The 23,113-nt window shown below is 45.2% G+C and overlaps 1 protein-coding gene across 1 annotated transcript in view; it reads left to right on the top strand.

Moving 5' to 3' along the window:
• Positions 1-23,113, top strand: part of LOC143925144 (protein mono-ADP-ribosyltransferase PARP14-like) — a 112,390-nt gene that overhangs the window by 8,406 nt on the left and 80,871 nt on the right. The window contains exons 3-11 of the mRNA XM_077449760.1: positions 1,561-1,591; positions 7,159-7,344; positions 8,655-8,891; positions 10,456-12,725; positions 14,180-14,416; positions 16,289-16,510; positions 17,072-17,153; positions 19,988-20,137; positions 21,461-21,523. Of these exons, the coding sequence (XP_077305886.1) occupies positions 1,561-1,591; positions 7,159-7,344; positions 8,655-8,891; positions 10,456-12,725; positions 14,180-14,416; positions 16,289-16,510; positions 17,072-17,153; positions 19,988-20,137; positions 21,461-21,523 (3,478 nt within the window). The remainder of the gene's footprint in view (positions 1-1,560; positions 1,592-7,158; positions 7,345-8,654; positions 8,892-10,455; positions 12,726-14,179; positions 14,417-16,288; positions 16,511-17,071; positions 17,154-19,987; positions 20,138-21,460; positions 21,524-23,113) is intronic.

The raw sequence follows: 23,113 nt of genomic DNA, 5'->3' as shown, positions 1-23,113 counted from the left end.
ACCCTAAGGTGGAGTCAGAAATGAAAAAGTCTGGTATGGTAGGTTTGTCCCCTGGTGTAGATTTATCGTCAATCGTGATGAACGTTGGTCATCGACATGAAATAATAATAAAAGGCTCAGCTCTTGAGCGCATGTGACCTGGTATGGTTCAGAAGGGGGGCTGCATGCCCAGATAAGGGTCTGGTATGGATATGGGAGGGAAACCCACTCTGTTTTTTGATGAGGGATTTCCCTTAAAACCCATACCAGACCTGAAAGGGCCTGGTATGGATTGGGGGGGCTCCAAAGTGTTTTTTTTTCCATTTATATTTCTGGCAATTGTTTAGTTTACATTCAGCTGTCAGCAGGGAACCCTGCTGGCAGCTGATGAGTCCTCCGTTGTTAAGGATGCGCCAGCCGGCTTGCTGACCCACTCCTTAACAACCAGCTATTTACTGGTTGTTAAGGATACTGGCGGCTGCCTGCTCCTTGACAAAAACAATGCTACTCCTAAACACTTTTGGAAATGCTTCTAAACACTGCAAAACATTGGCAAAAATATCAGCATTTTTTTATCCAGCGTTTTTTAGCGTCTAGTGTGCATGCATGGAGCCCAAATCAGTGGTCGTCAATTAATGAGGTGTGTGGGCCTTCAACTGTGGCCCCTTACATCTCCAAGAGGCCACCACACATAGTATTCAATATAGTAATGTTACAGAGGACTACAGGAGAAGGTCAGGCTCTGTGGATATGCTACCGGTGAGGTTGGAGAATGGAGACCTGCTGTGGGACATGGACAAGAAATCGGGGAACGTTATAATAGATTGCTAGAGATCACTGAGATTACAGTCCATTTCTAAACCAATACTCCCACTACAGACTGCTGGGGTCCAGGGGCCACACAAGTACCAAAGGGCTAAAGGTTGGGATCCAGGTCTTTAAAGTGGACCCTCCATGGTAATTGAAAGGCTTTGGTTTCTTGACAGTCCCCCTGCCCACCAACACAAATGGTTTTGGAAAGTCGTCTGTAAACATCCTTTTTGCCTTTTTGGAGGCAGAGAAAACTTGAGTACTGTCCTGGATACTTTTTTTATTTGCACTATCATATCATTTTTCATGGATGAGCTTTCGGGGTGTGTCCCCTTCTTCAAGGTCCATGGAGTACTGCTTGAACCTTGAAGAAGGGGACACACCCCAAAAGCTCATCCATGAAAAATGATATGTTAGTGCAAATAAAAAAAGTTTTACGGACAGTACTCAATTTTCTCAATTTTCTCTGTCACAATTGCACTAATACGGATACAATAACCTCTTTTTTTGGAGGAGAATGGTTTGTTTACAGATGGCTTTTTCAGAGCTATTTGTGTTGGGGGGGGGCAGAGAAGGGGGCCTTCCATTTCCCATGGGAAGTCCTCTTCAAATAATAGACTTGATTCACTAACCTATAATGGGTGTGTTATTTGCAGGAACAATGTTCTATTCTTTGCTGGAAATTACAATTGTTGTGGAAATAAGAATTGCTATAATGAACTGAACGGAATTCCTAGAAATGACTCCAAGCCGTATATCTTCTATTTTCAGGGATCACAGGCCGCCCGTGCCGAGGATAAACGTAAGAGATCATTTATTGGATGTTCAATGTAATGTTTGTCTTTTAGATGACAATAGTGGGAGTGGGGAAGGGGGAGAGGATACGGTGTCTGAGGCCGATCTGCCATCTGGCGCGGATTGCCAAGGTGCTTTCATTGGGGAGGAGTTACTGATTTTGGCGTATTTGATTTTACATTTACAGAGAATTCCTGCAAAAAAAAAAATTAGACAAAGTGTTGAGTCAAGAACTTTTTTTTTTCTAATGTTGGGTGGAATGGGGGAAGGATTAGAACTCCTGTGTGATTGTAATTTGGGGCTCCATTAGGGAGATTTCCTCTCATTTCCCTGTAGCGTTCACCCTCTGAAGGGCCCGTTGATTTGGTCCCTCTACTAGCAGCCAGGCACACAGTCGCAGTCACTCTTCTGGCTCATTAAACAGTCTAGATGTATAATTTTGTTGATGTTTTATTAAACTTGAACTTGGATAGGTGCAGGGTAGTTGTGGGGGCAAAATAGAAGCATGAGGAGGACACCTCAAACTTCCTAGCACAGTCCTTGTAGCAGCAAATGATGAACTGGTCTACACATGGACATCATAAGGAATGTCCACCTTTAAAGAGGAAGTAAACCCTGATGGGTGTTACTTCCTCTTTGATTCCCAGCAAAGGTAAAGCATAAGGGAATACTATGCATCGCATTGCATCGCATCGCATAGTAGTCTATTATGTGTCACTTACCTGACACAGGAGCCAGCGAAGTCACCGCTGTCCCTTGTAGTCCGGAGCCTCCATCTTCTTTGTGGGTCTCACTGCTCCTCTGCTGTCATTCGACGGAGCTGCGATGACGTCACTCCCGTGCATGCGCACGGGAGCCGCCACTCGCGGCATATCGGCGTTGACAGCGGCGCGCTCAGTGCGCCTGCACCGTAGACAGCGGTGCCTGTCTTTAGGCAAATATCTCCTAAACCATGTAGGTTTAGGAGATATTTCTTGGACCTACAGGTAAGCCTTAATCTAGACTTGCCTGTAGGTCAAAGTTGGTTGTAAGGGTTTACAACCACTTTAAGCCCAGGCTGACACCGATTCCAGAGGGTGTAAAGATCCGGGGTGATTAAACTCTTGTGGTGCATGCGTTTCCAAGAAATCGTACCAGTCCAGACTGCATTTTTAGGGGAAGGCAGCCCACTTTTATTTGATCAAAGATTGTATGGCTCAGAGCAGTGGGAAACAAAGTCTTACTTTGGAAGTTTGCAGTCAGGGTGTCCAAGCTGAGGTGTCCTCCCACACACCAATAGACAAACGGTCATCGAATAAAAGCAGCCGGCAACTCCATACCATCAAGCGTATTTATTTTCAAGCCTTCACAGTGAGTACAGTCAGCAGCAGACTAGTTTTGCCGATAAACCTTGTTCACAGCACATGGACATCATAAGGAATGTCCACCTTTAAGCCCAGGCTGACACCGATTCCAGAGGGTGTAAAGATCCGGGGTGAATAAACTCTTGTGGCGCATGCGTTTCCAAGAAATCTTACCAGTCTAGACTGCAATTTTAGGGTAAGGCAGCCCACTTTTATTTAAAGGAATAGAAAGTTCACAAAAACAACAGCAATTTCCTTTGCAGGGAGTTCCACCATTACTGTCACGTGCTAATTCAGCCTCATGGCTTTCTCACTTGCCAGACGGCTGCTTCGGGCCTCACGCCTAGGCCTTAGGTCTGCTCCTCAGACCAACAAAAGTACCCTTCAGTCAAGCTCTCTCCTAGCATGCTTGGGTTCAGCTTTAGGCTGCACTGTCACGGACTCTATCTGCCTCCTGCAGACATGCATGCTCAGACTGCCACCTGCAACCTCTGCCTCTTAGAGAAGGTGGTAGCCCTCCTGACTCTCATACACAGACCTCATGTCTGTAGGGTGGAGACCTCGTGTCTGTAGGGTGGAGACCTCGTGTCTGTAGGGTGGAGACCTCGTGTCTGTAGGGTGGAGACCTCGTGTCTGTAGGGTGGAGACCTCCTGTCTGTAGGGTGGAGACCTCCTGTCTGTAGGGTGGAGACCTCCTGTCTGTAGGGTGGAGACCTCCTGTCTGGCTGGGTGGACTTGTCTCTAATCTCTGAGCTCTAACCCTGGGAAGAATATGAACCCAGCCCACAGGTGTGCAATCAGCATGCCTGCCCCTGCAGAAATCAGGCGTAAATTTCTAATACACACAGTGACCCTGGGGTCACCTCTTTATAAGGGATAGCGGCAGCACAAAGTCATTGGGCTTCTTACACACAGGTCTGTACTCACAGATTTTCTTGGATATTTGGATTCCTCCTTCCAATATCTGCCAGGCATGTCTCCTATGGACTCTTCAGACCAGACCCCTAAAAGAAATCCCTTTATCAGCTCCAGCATATTCAGAACCTGTTCTAACAGTGGTTCCTTGCAGTGGCCACAACACATCCATGCCTTCACCACAGCTGCTGGCTCCCGGCACTTCCCGCAAACAAGGGACAACCACTCTGTATTCCCAATCATGACTAGGACAACACCGCTCTTATGACCAAGTTTTACACCTATATCCATCATCAGCTCTGGTGATTCGGCCCTCCGGTCTATCTGTCCTGCCATCCCTTGACTTCTTGATACATACTGAAAGAAGCAAGTATGAGCCACCATCTTGTTGCTCTCCTCCACATGTTGGGTTTATTTCTTACCCAGAACACATATCTTACCTGCCCTGCTCCTTGGGATTCACTGGCACCGATTATCCTGCGCCACCATTTAAACCTTTCTTATCCACTCGAAAATGCACATGTGACTGGCAGCCACTTTTACTATAAAGTAGGTACTCTTCCTGGTAGAAGATGGCTGCAATAGCTTTCTCTTGTATATATATGCATTAAAAAGTCCACATAGCACTCCCAGCTTCAACTCTTTCATCAGTCGCCAGCAGCAACGGCAGCATACACTCACAGGGAAATCCCAGACAAGCCCCCACATGTAGCTCTCACTCCCCTAAAAGACCCGCTGCTTTGGTCCCAAGGTTCTTTCCTTAGTTACTGTACTAGCAGCCAGGCACATGGTCTCTGTCATTCTTCTGGCTCATTAAACAGTCTAGTGCAGGGATATGCAATTAGTGGACCTCCAGCTGTTGCTGAACTACAATTCCCATGAGGCACAGCAAGACTCTGACAGCCACAAGCATGACACGCAGAGGCAGAGGCATGATGGGACTTGTAGTTTTGCAACAGCTGGAGGTCCACTAATTACATATCCCTAGTCTAGTGGTATCATTTTTTTAAATGTTTCATTAAACTTGAACTTGGAAAGGTGCAATGTAGCTGTGGGAGACCCCTGTAGGATAAGGTAGTAACTTGAGGACACCTGTCTCTTCCTCAAACTTCCTAGCACAGTCCTTGCAGCAGCAAAGGACACCATAAAGCATGACCTCAGCACAGACTGACACGGGTTAGAGGGATAGCAGCAACACACAGTCATTGGATCTTACACACCGGTCAAATGTTCTTGGATATTTGGATGTCTCCTTCCAATATCTGCCAGACAAGTCTCTCGTGCACTCTTCAGACCAGATCCCCAAAGAAAACTCTTGATCAGCTCCAGCATGTACGCAGCTGGACCTGGATGACCAGATGAAGAGCACCGCTAGACTGCCCAGAAGGGCATCTTCTCCTCCTAGACAAGAACTGCCTCTGCTCTAGGCCACAAACTATTTATGTTCCCTCCCAGCCACCAACTGGGCATCTTCCCCCAGGGATTAGCTGGACCAAACATATATTCACACTCAGTGGCGACCCGTCCATAGGGGGTGCACGGGCACTGCCCCACCTATTCATGCATCTGGCCCCCTGATCTACATATAAAGCGTCGGATGCATGGATGCCAATGCAGTATTTTTTTAAGCACGTGATTAGAGCCAGAGGCTCTAATAGGCTTCAAAATAGGGTGGGCTCGGGGCGCAGAGCACTGTGCTCGAAGCCCACACGGTTGTGTGATGATAGGGAATGAATATTCGCTATTGTCACATTGATTCTCCTCCTGGCCTATCAGGAAGTGGGTCCTGAAACCTGTCACCTGGTTGGCCGAAAAGGAGGTTCGATCAGATTGGCCACCAGTAGGAGGAGGGAGGAAATGCAGGGGAAGCTGCCTTGGCTTCCCAGGAAGAATGCGCCGCCCAGAGTGAAGCCGCTGCCCACCATTACCTGCCGCCTGAAACGCTGCCCCTGGGCGGAGGGGGGGGAGTTGCTGACCCTGACCGACAGACATTTGTTTGCCCCCCCCCCCCCAAAAAAAAAAAAAAAAAACACCAGACGCCACTGTTCATACTGTAAATCTAAATCTTCCAGCCAACTACTTTCCAGAACCATCTGAAAGTCAGGGGGAAGCAGTCAAACCCACAGCCTGTGAAACTCAGAGCAGACCACAGCAATTACAATCAGTACCTAAATAGCTAAATTTACCTAACCTAGCACCTAGGAGGGTGCTACATCCTGTCCATCATGTCTAGCTTTTATTTATGAATACAGGGAGTTATAACCACTTCAGCAAGTTCTGGATATGTCCTATGATGGAGATATATTACCTTCAATGTGTTCAGAGTCAGTCCTGGGATGGAGATATATTCCCTCCAGTGTGTTCAGGGTCAGTCCTGGGATGGAGATGTATTCCCTCTAGTGTGTTCAGGGTCAGTCCTGGGATGGAGATATATTCCCTCCAGTGTGTTCAGAGTCAGTCCCGAGATGGAGATATATTACCTCCAGTGTGTTCAGGGTCAGTCCTGGGATGGAGATATATTCCCTCCAGTGTGTTCAGGGTCAGTCCTGGGATGGAGATATATTACCTCCAGTGTGTTCAGGATCAATCTTGGGATGGAGATATATTACCTCCAGTGTGTTCAGGATCAGTCCTGGGATGGAGATATATTCCCTCCAGTGTGTTCAGGGTCAGCCCTGGGATGGAGATATATTACCTCCAGTGTGTTCAGGATCAATCTTGGGATGGAGATATATTACCTCCAGTGTGTTCAGGATCAGTCCTGGGATGGAGATGTATTACCTCCAGTGTGTTCAGGGTCAGTCCTGGGATGGAGATATATTACCTCCAGTGTGTTCAGGATCAATCTTGGGATGGAGATATATTACCTCCAGTGTGTTCAGGGTCAGTCCTGGGATGGAGATATATTCCCTCCAGTGTGTTCAGGGTCAGTCCTGGGATGGAGATATATTCCCTCCAGTGTGTTCAGGGTCAGTCCTGGGATGGAGATATATTCCCTCCAATGAATTTTGGATATGTCTCAGAATCTTCAAATAATTGGATGTGCCTGAGCAGGACTAGCTGGATCCTCTCAGAAGGCCAATTTATAAATCTCACATTGGCCCTCCACAATTAGAAGGAACTATAACTCTACTCTGAGGTCACCAACTCTCATCCTGTCCTGGGGAATGAGTTCAGCAACTCAACAAAGTAACACAATCTCTGCTCATAGTTCTCAGAATGTTGTTCTTTAAGTCATTATGTTCATCATGATGTAGATTAAAATAATCACTCTAAAACCCCCCCCCCCCCCGGGAATATATTTACTGTGTTACAGTCACATCAGATGATGAAGTCCCCCCGTCCTCTCTGGTTCTGATCGAGAACGTCCAGGACAGCCACACTCCTGAGATGTTAAACCTCCTGGTGGAGAACATCAGTAAGAAGGTTGAGGACACCGACTTCTATGTGGAGAAAATTCCGGAGATCCAATCTGCTGTTGTCACCTTCACATGTGATATCGGTGAGTCCAATCTTTGTGATTTACCCATGATTTAGATACAGAGCGTGGAATGAAGCTCACGGCTTCTAATATGGGACTTCAAGCTCCATCCATTCAGGATACAACGGCCCTTGAAAGAGAATGTTGTTTGCCATATCCCAAAAAATGGGGGAACTACCACGAGGCCCACACTCTACAGAATTACTGACATCTTTTTCTTGTCCAATGGAGGTAAACGTTTCCATGTACAGATTCACTTTCCAAAAATGTCCTTACTGTATATTAAAATCATTTCAAGAAGAATGAAAATTACCCAGTGAACGATAGGAATATTGTGACTGTATTAGAGTGCAAAAATGCACTGAATGTATACAGGGCCGTCTTTAAGGCAGGGCAAAAGGGGCAGCTGCCCTGGGCCCTGTCATTGTTGTGGTGCCCAAAACAGCTGCCTCATACTTTCCAACTATCCAGGTTTAAATTCCCTTGTCCCTTGAAGTTTTATTCCTGTGCTGTGTCCTGATATCAGTGTGAAGTGCTGGCACTAATGCTGCCCAGCTCTGCCCTATTGTTGTGTGCAGGTGACTCACCCGCAGACCCTGTGTTTACATATAAATAACCAGCATTCATATGTAAATAGCAGCGACAATACTAAGTGAATAGCTGCGGCTGGTGGCATTGATATGTAAATAAAGGTGGCATTCCTATGTATATCATGCTCCCCTGCTGTGAGGAGGTGATGTGCTGTAACCTCTAGCAACTAATCAGTGAGCCGTAATGTGTGCTGTAACCTCTAGCAACCAGTCAGTAAGCAGTAATGATATGCTGTAACTGCTGGCAACCAATCGCAATCGCTGCCTGATCTGATACAGAAAACAGATTTTAAGTCTAGCTGCTATTTATTATATGTCTCAGAGTAGGTGGAGAGGGAAATTGCATGGGGGGGGGGGGGGGGGGGCAAGAAAAATTTTGCCCAGGGTCCAATCAATATTAAAGACGGCCCTGAATGTATATCAATAGAAGTTATAACCAATGTGAAAACGGCGAGGGATCATCATTCTCTTCTTGTGGGCTCTGGTACTACAACTTCTTATTACAAGACCATTTGCTGTACAGCCTCCCTCTCATGCCCCCGTGTTTGTGGGTACAATGTGTTTATGTTTGTGGGTACAATAGGCGCGGCAATACGGCGGTGCTGGAATTAGGGAACACACATCAAGGTCATTCATAAGCTATTCAGCAGAGAAGCTCTATGTTCCAGTAGTTGGTAAAATTTTACACAATTGTACTAATGCCATTAGGATTTGGGAAAATTTCCTCTTGTTTTTCTCCAGATATTCCGGGATTTATCAGAACTTTCTCCAGCAACCTCAGAGCGGTTCACACCAAGCTGACAGCGAGGCCTCTGGAAGAACCTCAAAGTGTCAGGGTGGAGAATGTCCCGGAGAACACGTCTGAGATGTATCTGGCAGCTTTCTTTGAGAACCCAAAACAAGGAGGAGGAAAAGTAGAAAACATTGTGATGGTACCCGAGGAAAGAGCCGCACTGATCACATTTCATGACACAGCAGGTGAGTTCACAGAGTGGCTACAGAGAAGACCTTCTTATGTGGGAATTGGTTGGTGCTTCTTAAGCCCCATACACACTATCAGATTTTCTGCTGATTTTTTCCTTCAGATTTACCAAAACCATATAATATGAGGTCAAACCTTAGGAGTTTCAATGTGTATACCATCAGGCCGGCCCTTCTACTACATGGTTTTGGTAAATCTGAAGACAAAAATCAGCAGAAACTCGGATAGTATGTATGGGGCTTTAGGCACACTTCTGAATTTTTTTGGACATTATCCCAAGTGGCACATCAGGGAGGTATAGAACCACTTGTACTCAACATCAGAGTGTTCAAACAATGCTCCAGTTTGAGCATGAGCAGATCAGGCCATGGGATTGGTTATGTGCAGCCTTTGTTTGACACCAATATCAACTTTTTTCTTCATTGTTGAAGTAACTGATCAATTCAATCTATTATTACTATTATCAGTTATGTATTCCTTTGTCTAGTCCCTATAGTTCAGCTAATCTATCAACACGCCAAGCACATGTTATCGTTAATATCACAATATTACCACCATTGGCTATGAAATCAATACACGGTCTAAGATCAATTAAATCTCATTTATTTCCCAAGGAAATAAGAAAGCGTGCATAAGATATCAATAGAAGTTACAATAATACATAGCATACAATCAAAGTACAGTATAAGCCATACTTATCGACCCTTATGACTCAACCTCCTGATGGAATAGAGAGAGAGACCAAAACTCATTGTTGCAACCCTTTTTGTTAAACATACCTCAGCCATACCACACCCCATAGTCCACCCTGCTTTTCCCGTGGACCAATCAGTGTCTCTGGGGCGTTTCCTCCCCCAGGCTAATCACCTCGGACAGTCCTGCCATACTTGGCCTCTGGGGGGCAGTGTCTGCCCATGAATTGCAACTGCTCCGACTGGATTCCCATCTTGTGGTTCGATCTCGGACGCCCCTCCTGCTCACCAACTGTCTTTTGTTCTTGCAGACAGGCCGACACCATATTTTCTTTGAAGTTCAGTACATTCCAGGTGGGCTGAATAGAACTCATTCTGCTATTCAAATTGTGTCTTGGTGTCACATTCCTTGCTTTTAAACATGTGAGACTGCATGGTATCAATATGGCTGAGTTCGGCTGTACAAACAGCTGTGTAGATGTATAATATTAATTCCTGTTTGATTCCAACAATTGTTGATCAACAGATTACAAAAAAAACTTTTTGTTTTGTTCACTTCAGAAACTCGTTACTGCTGAAATGTATTTATTGATGGCTGATATCCTCAGCAGCACATTCCGGAGTACATAGGCCACTGACATAGTCAGTTAGTAACTGGTGAACTAAAATAGTATTAAATTGGGCTATGAAAGCCATGCAAATATGAGAGGACAAACACACATTATTTAGATTGAGCCCCGGGGGGAATGAAACCTCCCACCTCTCCACTTCAAAGCCTCCACTGAAGCCACTAAGCCACCACAGAACCTAATGTGAGTATTAAGTGAAGCATCACTTTGAACCATCTGCCTGTTTCCTTCTCTTTCAGATGTTAAAAGAGTTTTGAAGACGGATCATGTGTTTTCCAAGAAAAAGATATCTGTGTACCCTTACTACCCCATGTTGGGTATCGCACTGTATGGGAAGGATGGACCTTGTATAGAAATACCAAAGCCTATAGAGTTTAATATCAGTCCATACATATTACAACATATCTGTAATAATGAAGGACTAAAGAACAACATAGATGTGAAGATGAAGGATAAACACTGTGAGATCAAATGGCCAGATCAAGACTGCCAGAATCCTGTCCTTCATCTTATCTTCCCTCCCACCTTGTCCACCAATCTCAGGTCTGTGGTAAGGATTGTATCGAAATGGAAGGAAGAGGTCTTTAATGAATTCTCACTTCTCATATCAAAGTTCAAAGTAATAGAGTATAAAATGGATGAGTCGGTCTGGGAAGATATTAGAGAACATGTCAGCAGCTCCACCTATGACGGAGTACTCATCAAACCTGACTTTGATTTAGAGAAAGTTTTCTTGGCTGGAATCTCTGAGGATGTTACAAAGATTGACCCGACATTCAGACATCTGGTAGAGGAAACCACCAAACAGTTAGAAAGAAACAAACAAACCAAGACTGAGACCTTACCCATGTCTCCAGCTCTCTATCAGATTATGTGTAACAGCGACCTGAAGAGGAAGATCCTGGACCAGGTTCCAGAACTGAAGATGGACTATGATGTGCCAACAAAGAAAGCCCATCTATCGGGACTGGGAGATGAAGTGTTCATTGCCAAATATGAGATACTCAACATCACACAACAAATGAAAAGTAAACTCATCCAGATGAATCCACACCTCATCAAGTTCCTGAGATCCACTGATAATGAAGAGATGTCCTCTCTGCTCTTTGTACATCAGAACATCAACGCAGTGCTGGAAATTGATGACGATGTTGTTAAACTGATGGCTCATTCAAACAAAGACTTGACAGAAGCCGAAAACCAAATTAAAGAAAATCTGCTCCACAGACAACTTTTAGTTGAAGACAAAAGTCTTCTGAAATCTCCGGAGTGGAGAAGTCTCCAGTCACATCTACTTCAGGTATTTAATGCAGAGAAAATCACAGTCCTGATAGAGGAATCTTCTTCTGGAATGGAGGACAACCTGGTCATCGCCGGCCTGACTTCAAATGTTCTAACATGTTACGAACAAGTCAGCGACTTTCTCGAGAAAAACACAACTATAGAGACCGAAATTGCAGTTCAGCCTTCAGCAAAGATGACGTTCATCTGGGAGGAAAGGAAGGAGATGTTGGAAAAGATAAAGAAAAGTTTAAATGTAACAAAGAACCAGAACAACATCTGCCTGTCGGGACCACGGGTGAAGGTTCAAGAGGCAGAAAATGTCATTGGAGAAATTCTGCACTCACTTTACAGTGATACTCTGCGTATTGAGAAACCGGGAGCCAAAAAGTTTTGTAAGGCCAATGAAGAAGTTCATGCTACAACCGCAAGGACAAATTACCATTGTGTGATACGCTTAGAGGAGGCTGGTATAGAAGAAAATCTATTTCATAATCCCAGATTCCAAATAACTCTTTCGAATGGACTGACCCTCTCTGTATATAAAGATGACCTGTGCCGTCACAATGTAGATGTCATTGTTAATGCAGCCAATGAAGATCTGAAACATATTGGGGGTTTGGCTAAAGCTATTCTGGATGCAGCAGGACATAAACTCCAAGATGACTGCGATCAGATTATCAGGAAAGGGGGTATATTGTCCACCGGAGATTCAGTAATTACTGACGCAGGGAAATTGCCGTGCGAACAAATCATACATACAGTGGGTCCCCAATGGGATACAAATTCACCCTCTAGATGTGAACAGCTTCTAAGGAAGGCCATTACCACCAGTTTACAGCTGGCCTCCGAGAAGAGTTACAGTTCAATAGCAATTCCAGCTGTCAGTTCTGGAGTTTTTGGATTTCCCCTAAAATTATGTGCTGAAAACATAGTGGAAGCCATTCGGGACTATGCAGAGATGTCGGGACAGCAGAGCACTTTACAGAGAATCCATCTCGTGGACATGAATGATGAAACCGTCAACATTTTCTCTGAGGTTACAAAGGCCAAATGTGGTAACCAAACGAGCTCCGTGCCATCTACAGCAATGGCACCCCAGCCGGCCACAAGAGCTGCACAGAACTCACCAGCACCGGCACCAGTGAATAGAGGTAATGACAACACCTTGAGGACCAAGGAAGGGCTGAAGATCACGCTGCTTCAGAAGAACATTGAGGACTGCTCGGTATGTAGATTATCCAGCGTTTTCCTGCTAATGTGGGACTCCACCAAAGACTTTTATGATTCATGTGGCGGTAGGAAGGGTTTGTCAAGTCTTTCTTTCTGTTTAAATTTGATGGTAGGAAGTGTGGGGGTGGGGATCTGCTCAACAGAGACATAGACAGCAATAAAATATGACAAAGGTTCTCACTGTTTACAGGTTTCTTTTGGAGGTATTTGTGTCTAAACTGGACGTCAAGGGAATTTCCTCAGCTGGACCCAAACAGCACAGGAAACCCGACAGAGATGTTACCATTTCCATACATTAAGGCAAAAATAAACTTGCTGCTGTTACAAGCTGCATATCTGCCTTTCTCAACCAGGATTCAGTGGATCCCTAGGGGTTTTTCCACAGGTTACTAGGGGTATCTCCTGTGCAGGGGCGGACTGACAACTTATGGGGCCCCCGGGCAATAGGAGATTATGAGGCCCCCCCAGGAAATCAGACATTATGGGGCCACACAGTATACACAAACACACACGGTATACAATCACACAGTATACACAGACATATTTCTATTGGCTGAGAAGGTACTGGAGAGGTGGGGCAGCTATAATCTCTGGATTTTTAGACCAAAAGGATGTCAGTTAGCCCTTGTACACACGGTCGGACATTCCGACAACCAAATCCGAATGTTCGTAATGTGATGACGTTATTTCGTTAGGACGGGACTACGTTCAGGCTAGTAGCCAATAGCTTTGGTCTAGGAATTTGATCTGAGCATGCGTGGCACTTTGTCGGATCGGAATTCTCTACACACGATCGGACAAAGTCCAATCGGATCATGTTGTCGGAAAATTTTATAGCCCAGCTGGAAAACTTGGTCCATCGGAGTAGTGACGGAAACAGTCAAATGGAGCCCACACACTGTCGGATTATCCGACAACACGGTCCGATCGGACATGTCCGACCGTGTGTACAAGGGCTAAGGGATATTTCAGAGACAGATGTAAAAAAAAAAACTGATTTTTAGATACTTTCCCTGGTTTTACTGAGGCTGGCAACTCCGATGGGGCCCCCTAGTGGCACGGGGGCCCTCTGGCAGTGCCCGAGTGGCCCAATGGTCAGTCCGCCCCTGCTCCTGTGACTGATAAGCAATTATTATTGCCAATGGAAGGTCCATATGCAGATATAGTATTTATTAACTGGGGTTCATTGAGAACACTTTTCTTGTATAGTATACATGTGCACATTCATGCCCTAATTAGGAAATATAACAGGAGGTTATTCACAATTACATATTCATTATAATAAATAGCATCTCTAGTTTTTTATATTTTGCTTCTAGATTTGGAACAAACTAGAATTTACAAAGATTGTTATTTGGACCCTTATCAATTTGAAACCATTTAACTCTTAGGAAATTCCGTTTTTAACGAATATCACTTGGTAATGCTTGTCATCTCTTTCCATGGCAGACGGATGTCATTGTGAACAGTGTAGGAGCCGATCTGAACCTGAATAAAGGTGCCGTATCCAAAGCCTTGCTGAGTCGGGCAGGCTCTAATATGCAGCAACTCCTGAACGGTGCAAGTCTGGGCACTCAGGCCACGCCAGGATCCGTGTTCAGTACCGACGGCTGTAATCTCAACTGTCAAGAGGTTCTTCATGTTGTGGCCCCTCAATGGGACAGCGGACAAGGAACATCGGAAACGGTACCTTCAGCCACACAGAGTGTGGTGGGAAATACATTCAGGCTGATTTAAAAAGGACTAAAGCCTGTTTCACTTTGTAAAGGGAATTTTCACTTAGCTTAGTGGATGTGGCAAAAATTTACTTTGCAAAGAATACATAATCACATGCCAAAAAAAAAACCAGGAGTTTAGCTTGCACATGGTTGGATGATTGAAGTCAACACACCATCACCTCATTCACGAAGCTAAGTGGAAATTCCCTTGGAAAGTAAAAGTGTATTGAATTAAAGAAATATTTTATTTACGTGGATCTTTAAGAGCAAGCCACAGGTTCTAACCCTTTCCTACTAAATTCAGAAGAAGAATGGCTGGACTGCCTCTTTGTGTTTTAAGAATTACGTTTTGAGTACTTCCCATGGAGCCATCGACATAAATTTGGGCCATTTTGTGTTGAGATGCCTTGCAGCACTGGGGTCCTCAGCTTGAATCCCAACCAGGACACTATTTGCATTGAGTTTCTCCCTGTGGATGTGCGGGTTTTCTCCAGGGTACTCCGGTTTCCTTCCTCACTCCAAAGACATGCTGCTAGGTCAGTTGGCTCACCTGAATGCACCCAAAATGGCTGCTTCACCTTTTAAATCAGTTTTTAGTCCCCAGGGAGAAATTCTATATGCTATAGAATTACACATTAACCAGTAGAGATCCACGCTATAGCCAAATGACGGCTACAGCGCGGACCTCCTTTGCCGGGACTACATCTATTGACGTCGTCCCGTGCACGAGCGACCTGCGTGCCCCCTGAGGGGCGCGTGCGGCGCGCTCTGTGATCGCCGAGTCTACGAGACTCGTCTGATCACGGATCCGAGCAAGGAGTCGATGCCAACCCCTTACCACGTGATCAGCTGTCAGCCAATGACAGCTGATCATGTGATACAACGGAGCCGGTAATCAGCTATTTTTCAGCGCGAGGAGAAAAAAAAAGAGCCGATCACCGGCGGCCGTGATCGGGACATCAGTCCCGATCACGGCCAGCTTACCAGTGCCCACCTGCCCCCTGCCAGTGCCACCTCTGTAATAAAAAAGTGCCCCCATCAGTGCCACCCAGCAATGCCCACAGTGCCACACATCAGTGCCCACAGTGCCACACATCAGTGCCACAGTGCCACCCATCAGTGCCCACAATCTGCCTCAACAACGGTGCTGCACCCCGGTGCCACATATCCGTGCCCATCAGTGTCATCTACCAGTGCCCAGCAGTGCCACCTATCAGAGCCACCTATCAGTGCCACCTATCAGTGCCCATCAGTCCCATCTATCAGTGGTACCTATTAGTGCCACCCATCCGTGCCATCTTATCTGTGCCCATCTTTGCCCATCAGTGCCGCCTTATCTGTGCCCATCAGTCCTGCCTTATCTGTGCCTATCGGTGCCACTTTATCTGTGCCTATTAGTGCCGCCTTAACTATGCCTATCAGTGCCCACCAGTGCAGCCTATCAGTGCCCACCAGTGCCGCCTCATCAGCGCACTTCAATGAAGGAGAAAAATGACCTGTTTGCAAAATTTTATAACAAACTATTAAACATGATTTTTTTTTTTATCTTGCATCTTTTTTTGGTTTGTTTAGCAAAAAATAAAACTCCGAGCTGTAACTAAATACCACCAAAAGAAAGCTCTATTTGTGGGAAAAAAATGATAAAAATTTCATTTGTGTACAGTGTTGTATGACCGCGTAATTGTCATTCAAAGTGCGTCAGCCCTGAAAGCTGAAAATTGGTCTGGGCAGGAGGGGGGGGGGGGGGGGATGTGTTTAAGTGCCCAGTAAGCAAGTGGTTAAATATGCCATTTTTTTTTTTATCTTGCCTTACACTTCAGTCTTGGATTTTTTTTTTCAGATTCTTCGTATAATTATTAAAAACTGTTTGGCGCTGGCAGAGCAAAACCAACGGACGTCAGTATCTTTCCCAGCTGTTGGAACAGGCAATCTTGGCTTTCCAAAGGATTTGGTTGCATTTGTGATATTTGATGAGATTTTCCAGTTTAGCTGCAAAAACAAAGTGCAGAATCTTCAAGAAGTTCATTTGGTCCTTCACCCCAGTGACATGGACACCATCAAGGTAATGGAGATCTCATGTTTATAGTCATAATTTTAGTCTAAAGGTTCAATATTACCACATGGCCATTGGGGTGTTGAGGTATCCAGTTCCTCGTCCCCAGCATGCACAGAGCCATCATTAGCGGCATGAAGATGGTGCTGTGTAGGACCTGTTGTAGGACCTGTTGTAGGATCTGTTGTAGGACCTGTTGTAGGACCTGTTGTAGGATCTGTTGTAGGACCTGTTGTAGGACCTGTTGTAGGACCTGTTGTAGGACCTGTTGGGAGTTCCATCTGAATAACAATAATCCTGCAGGAGTGCCAGTTGACAAATAATAAGGTAGATGATAGTGCAGACTTGGACAGGATACAAAGACGGGACAATATCCATGATGGCTACAAACAAAAACATGGATTACTAGAGACTCTTTATAGAAGGTATCCTTGTAGTGCACAAGACTATAGAAAACCTCTCCATCATTCTGCTAGACCCGGGCCCCCTCACTTACAAAGTCACATGTTGTCTCTAATATATATTTTTTGTGCTGTATAATGGGCATTTTCTTGTGTTTTGTACTTACAGGCATTTACAAGTCGAATGGAAAACTGCACTGCTGCTGCCATTGGCGGGGCCACCAACAGACCATCCGCTGGGACGGGGCCAAGTACGCTTATGTAATATGTATCTTTGTCTGCTATAGGGAGTTTATTTCCTCAAAGGTTTCCACGTATTTCATAGAATAAAAAGGAAGATTCGTATCAGATTACAATTTAATATATAGTGTAAAAGTCTGTGAATCCCTGATCATCACACCTACATGAGCTTGTTGAACATTCCAAAATCATGGCCATTAATATAGAGTTGTACACCCCCTTCCTCTCACAGTGTCTGCTCTTCTGGGGAGACATTTTTCACAGGATTGATGGTGTCTGTGGAAATTTGTGCCCATTTGTGAGGTCAGGCACTGCTGTTGGATGAGAATACCTGGATCACCATTGGCATTCCAATTCACCCCAAAGGCGATCAGTAGGGATGAGGTTAGGACTCTGTGCAGGACACTTGAGTTCCTCCACACCAAACTGGACACACCATGTCTTTATGGAGCTGGCTTTGTACATGGGGGGGGGGGGGGGGGACAGTTGTGGTGGAACAGAAAAGGGTCTTCACCAAACTGTTACCACAAAATTGGAAAAGCCCAATTGTCTACAATGTCTGTGTATGATGGAGGATTACCAGGACCCTTCGATTTAGAAACCTGAACTCCATCCATGGAGAGGAGTCTACATACATATAGCTATATAGAGTATCATCCTAGAACAGCCTTTCTCAACCTTTTAACCACTACAATACCGGGGGGGCACTTTCACCCCCTTCCTTCCCAGACCAATTTTCAGCTTTCATCGCTCTCGCACTTTCAGTGACAATTGCGCGGTCATGCTACACTGTACCCAAATGAAATTGTTATCATTTTGTTCGCACAAATAGAGCTTTATTTTGGTGTTATTTATTCACGACTCCGTTTTTTATTTTTTGCGATATAAGCGCAAAAATGCGGAAATTTGGAAAAAAAACAATATTTTATTTTTTCTATTTTAAAAGAAATCCAATAAAATCAAATTTTGTCATAAATTTAAGCCAAAATGTATTCTGCTACATGTTTTTGGTAAAAAAAATTCCGTTAAGTGTATAATAATTGGTTTGTGTGATCACGGACATATGTATGCAAATGATCATGTACATATGTGTGCAGATAATCATTGGGACATGTGATTTTAGTGGGACATATGTGGGGGACATGTTTTTATTATTAGGGACATGTGTTTTTATTATTTGGGGACATGTATGTTTTGGGGACATATGTGGGGACATTGTGTTTATACTGTGTGGTGTGTTGTGTGTTTACACTAGAGACTGGTGATCAGTGAGTAAAAATCTGTAAAAAAACAGCTCATACTCACTGATCATCAGCCGGCTGCAGCGATCTGCTCTCCTCTCCTCAGCGATGACTTCTGTGTGAGGAGAGGAGGAGCCGATTGCCTAGCAACCGGCTGTCTGTTTACATCACATGACGGCCATGATTGGACACGGCCGTCATGTGATCAGGAGGGCCAATCACAGAGCCCTCCTGTCGATCTGAGATGCGCCGTGTCAGAGTGACACGAGCGCATCGGGATCGCGCCGCTGCGCGGGCACGCGATGCGCGATCCCGCTCCTTCTGAAGGACGTTCCTGAACGTCCTATCAGAAGTAGACGGCTCCCACCCGGCCGTATATGTGCATTGGCTGGGAGGGAAGTGGTTAAACACAGAGGAATCTTTGAAATAGTTCTCCAGACTTGAGGAACCCCTGCCATAGAACTCTACAACTCATGATACATCAGTGTGATGGTCAGTGAGAGGAATAGTCCTCATACTTGTGGTCATTGTGAAGAATTACTTCCTTACAGATAGCTAAATAGATCAATGGTGACAGTGGGCACTTATCTGAGAGGCAGAAGTTGGCCAATGCTGAAGGAACCCCTAGAAACCTCTGGAGGAACCCTAAGGTTCCATGGAACCCTGGTTGAGAATCACTGTCCTAGAAGATGTGTGCTGCATATTTAGCAGAATAATTTTGGAGTGGGTGCATTTTCTGTTGTGCATTTTGTTGGTGTGTAATTTTAATGTAAGCATATATAGTTTGTTTTATGATATATATCAAAGCGGAGTTCCACTTGTTTTTGTGTTAATTAACGGTCAAAAAAGTGTAACTGCTGACTTGTTATTAAACACGCACGCACGTGACCTAGGATCCAGCTATGCGGCTGCCCAAGGCCTCGGTTTTGCTGCGCCTCCTCAATGGCCAGGCAATCTTCTGGGACCTGCGACATGTCCCAGATGATTGCAGGGAGTGAGGGGGAGGGAAGAAGTTCTGCTCGAGTTTCCTAGGCGGCCCAAGTGGAAGTGGGAGTACCTGTCAAAACTAGGTACCCCCCCCCCCCCCCCAAGAAAATGACATGCCAAATGTGCCATAGAAGGGGGTGAGGAGTCCTTAAAGCAGAAGTTCCACTTTTGGGTGGAACTCCACTTTAAATCTGTCCAGGATTCAAGATGAAGAAAAGGTTGAGATCAGAGCAGGCATGTATGGAGAAGGAGGAGGAAGTCAGAGGGCAGGAGACTGCGAATGGCTCAGATGGATGATAGTGAAAATGGAGATGGATGGAGGAGAAGGAGGATGATGGCAGAAGGGAGGACAGTTGGGATGGATTGAAGAGGAGGAGTTGAGATAATAGCAAAGGAGAGAAGAGTGGGTGGGAAGAGGAGGAGGTGGATGAGGACCGAGGTGGGGACATTGGGAATGGATTGATGAGAATATTATACAGGATGATGAGTGATCTCGATGTGTCTCTATTGTTGCTCATTCTATCTTTCCATGCACAGATGATCATCGGTGGTGGGAACACGGCTTTCTTTTATCTCCTATTCTGCTTACTATCACCCCTTTCCTTTCTGTCTTGCAGTATTCTTTGGGACGGTGACAAACCCATCACTCGGGGTTCATGAAGTGAAGATCGGATCTGTCACCTATCAGGTGAAGACCGGAGATATCACCAAAGAGGACACTGACGTCATTGTAAATTCTTCCAACCAAGACTTCACTCTCTGCACAGGTAATTCACTTTGAACACCAAAATTTCAGAAATACAGAAAAAATTCTGAGGGGTCACAAACTTTGTCTTAAGTGTAGAGTCCTACATAGAACACAGGGGGCATTACAGATTATACAATGAATACAATGATCCAATGATGAGGATAGCATAAAAAAAACGACAACCTTGCCTGAGGAGAGGAGTGTGAAGAGTGCTCTTGAAGGCTGTAGAGGTGATCGGGGGGTGGAAGGAATCCCAGAGATGTTTGTGGGGATGTGACTGGAGGAGAGGGGGAGGTTATGTGTGGACTATGGAGATATATAGAGACACTGTGAAGGACTTTGTGTGAGTTATAGATGGAAAAACTTGTAGATAAGGGAATATTAATTTTGGAGGGCTCATCTCCAAACTGAGTTGACATAGGGCCCAATTCACAAAGCTAACACACCAAGACAAAGGTGTAGCCAGGAGCGGGTTAAGGTGTAGCCAGGAGCGGGTTAAGTTGCCTGCCGTGACAGGGGACACTTGCAGCATTTGCCACAGCAAGACTGTTTCGTTTAGTGTTCAGTGCAGACCCTGTTTACCACATCTTGAGTGCAGAGCAAGTGAAGATTTGTTACAGAAGAGCAAAAGATCTTGGGACATGTAGTCCAGAAAGCCAAGTCTCCATTGGAGCCGGACTATTGTGGGCTACAAGTTCCAGTTGGCAGGAGGGAGAATACAGAATGCTGGGAGAGGGGATACATAGCCTGAGGAGAGGAGAAGTTGCTCTCTTGGGACCACGGCCTTCACTTGGAAGTAGCGATCGGGACGGTTGGGCAAGGGTGAGTTGGAGCTGTGGCCTAGGCCGCAAGGAGTGAAAGAGAGAGAGCTTCTGGTGAGCGGGCGTAGATGCATCTGGTGTGCGGGTGACAGTTGCAAGGTCACCATCAACACCTACCTTACAGATCCAGCTGTGCTGCAACCTCAAAGAAAATGTGGTCAAGCATCGTCCCTGAGAACAGCATCTGCAAGACTCTGCTGCAGGATCTCCATGTCATCCCTTGAGCTTGGTATTGTTTGGACTAGTGAGCGGGCATTTGCCCACCCTCTTTGCACCTAAGGACACTGCATGCAGACACCTTTACCGTCACCTTGCCTTATTCAGTAGTTCCATTGGGGTACATCATCTTTAAGCAGCCCTCATGGGGGTAGCACTACAAAGAATACTTATTTTCAAAAAACTATTTTCAGTTGAATCCAATAAGATTTTAAAATGACAGTCAGATGAATAAATAAGGATATTTAACCTTGTGTTAAAGCTTTATGAATTCAGCCTTATTGTGTTTTATATTATATTTGTAGGAGTTTCAAAAGCGATTCTGGAAGCTGCTGGACCGTCTGTTGTATCATCTGCTGCGGCTTTGGGTAAATCTCTGCACTGGACCATCCTTGTTTTTATTTTTAATACTTTTGCATGTGTAGAAGAATAGACGATGCACCAACAGTATGTGGCAGACCTAGGGAAGATATAGAGGGAAATGTTCTTCAACCATTGGGGTTATTACAATTCATGGGTGCTCACCGGGTGCCAGTAAAGGCCATGACAAGTACATTGTATATATCTGTGAAGGTTCTCGTTCATCCAAGTCATTGTATAGCTAGTAATAGTTACCCACATTCAACTAGACTTGTTCTTTTGAAGATGCTTTGCAGCTTCTCCAAGTCACTTCTTCAGTTATAATGAATGTCAAGAAATGACCCCCGGTGTCTATAACCACACAGGTAACAGCCACCTTCATCCAATCACCATGGAGTGTGGCAAGACAGATGTTAATTGTCCAAGAACAAGATGGGAGGAGTGAAAGTTGTGGAAACTCCTGTCCCCCGCATTCTAGAAACATAATCTTATCCTTGATTTCAGGGAGTCCCCACACCTCTTCTCCTCAGCCCTGGAAAACAGCAGGGAACCCCCTCTTCTCTTTGCCCCAGTGCTTTATTGGATCTGCAGTTTCCCCCTTTAGCTCACTGAGCCAGCCCTGTCTGTCCAAATGACACGTCCCACAATCCTAGCAGTCCACATCCTGTGTGCCTTCCTATGGGGTAGTCCCCCCCCCCCCCCCGGTTTGGTTTGCACCAAAATTCCCAAACAGAGAAAAAGTTCAGATCCAAGTCGCAAACTCTATTAAAGTCTATGGGACCCGAACATGAAAAGTCAAAAGTCCCCATTTTGAAGGCTTACCTGCAAGTTGTTGGCCATAAAAAGTGTATGGGGGTCTGGGTACTGCCCTGGGGGATTTTTTTTTTATTGTTTTTTATAATAATGCTTAAAGTAAAATTATAAAAAAGAAAAATTCCTTTAAATATAGTGCTGGGGGGGGGGGGGGTCCCCTTAGACTGCCTGTAAAGTGGTGCATCTGTACCGTGTACCTGCTGCAGCAAAACTGACATATATCAAGAAAAAAAAAAGCCATTGCTGGCAGCCCGACAATACAAAAAAAAAGAAAAAACGTCTCTCTCATCATCCCCCCCCTTCCCTACATGCTTGGATAAGGGTCTGGTATGGATTTTAGGGAGGGCCTCATGCAATTTTCATTTTTAATTCTGGCCTGCTACGGATTGGGGGGGACCCCATGCTGTTTTTTTAAATAAATGTTCTATTGTTTTGTTTTGTTTTTCCATTCAACTGAGGCCGCGTACACACGCGGGGACTGTTCGCCCAACTTTGTCCGTCAAACAGTTTCGGCAAACAGTCCGCTCAAAATTAGCATGGACGGACATGGCCACACACGACGGACGAACAGTTTGCTGAAACCGTGCGCGATGACGTGAACGGCACGTACGACGGGACGAAAAATACGACGTCCTATACACTGCATTATAACTTTTGGCGTGAAAATCCTTTCTGAGCATGCGCGCAACTTTGTTTGACGAACAAGCCTACACACGCGGGGACTGTCCGCTGAAACAAGGTTTCAGCGGACAGTTTTTCGGAATTTCCGAAAAACCTTGTTCAGC

The sequence above is a fragment of the Lithobates pipiens genome, unplaced genomic scaffold, assembly GCF_037356315.1.
Source record: "Lithobates pipiens isolate NorthernLeopardFrog02 unplaced genomic scaffold, aLitPip1_a1.2 Scaffold_22, whole genome shotgun sequence".
NCBI classification, from domain to species: domain Eukaryota; kingdom Metazoa; phylum Chordata; class Amphibia; order Anura; family Ranidae; genus Lithobates; species Lithobates pipiens.
The sequence above is the reverse complement of the archived record's forward strand: the minus strand, read 5'-3'. Positions and strand labels throughout refer to the sequence as shown.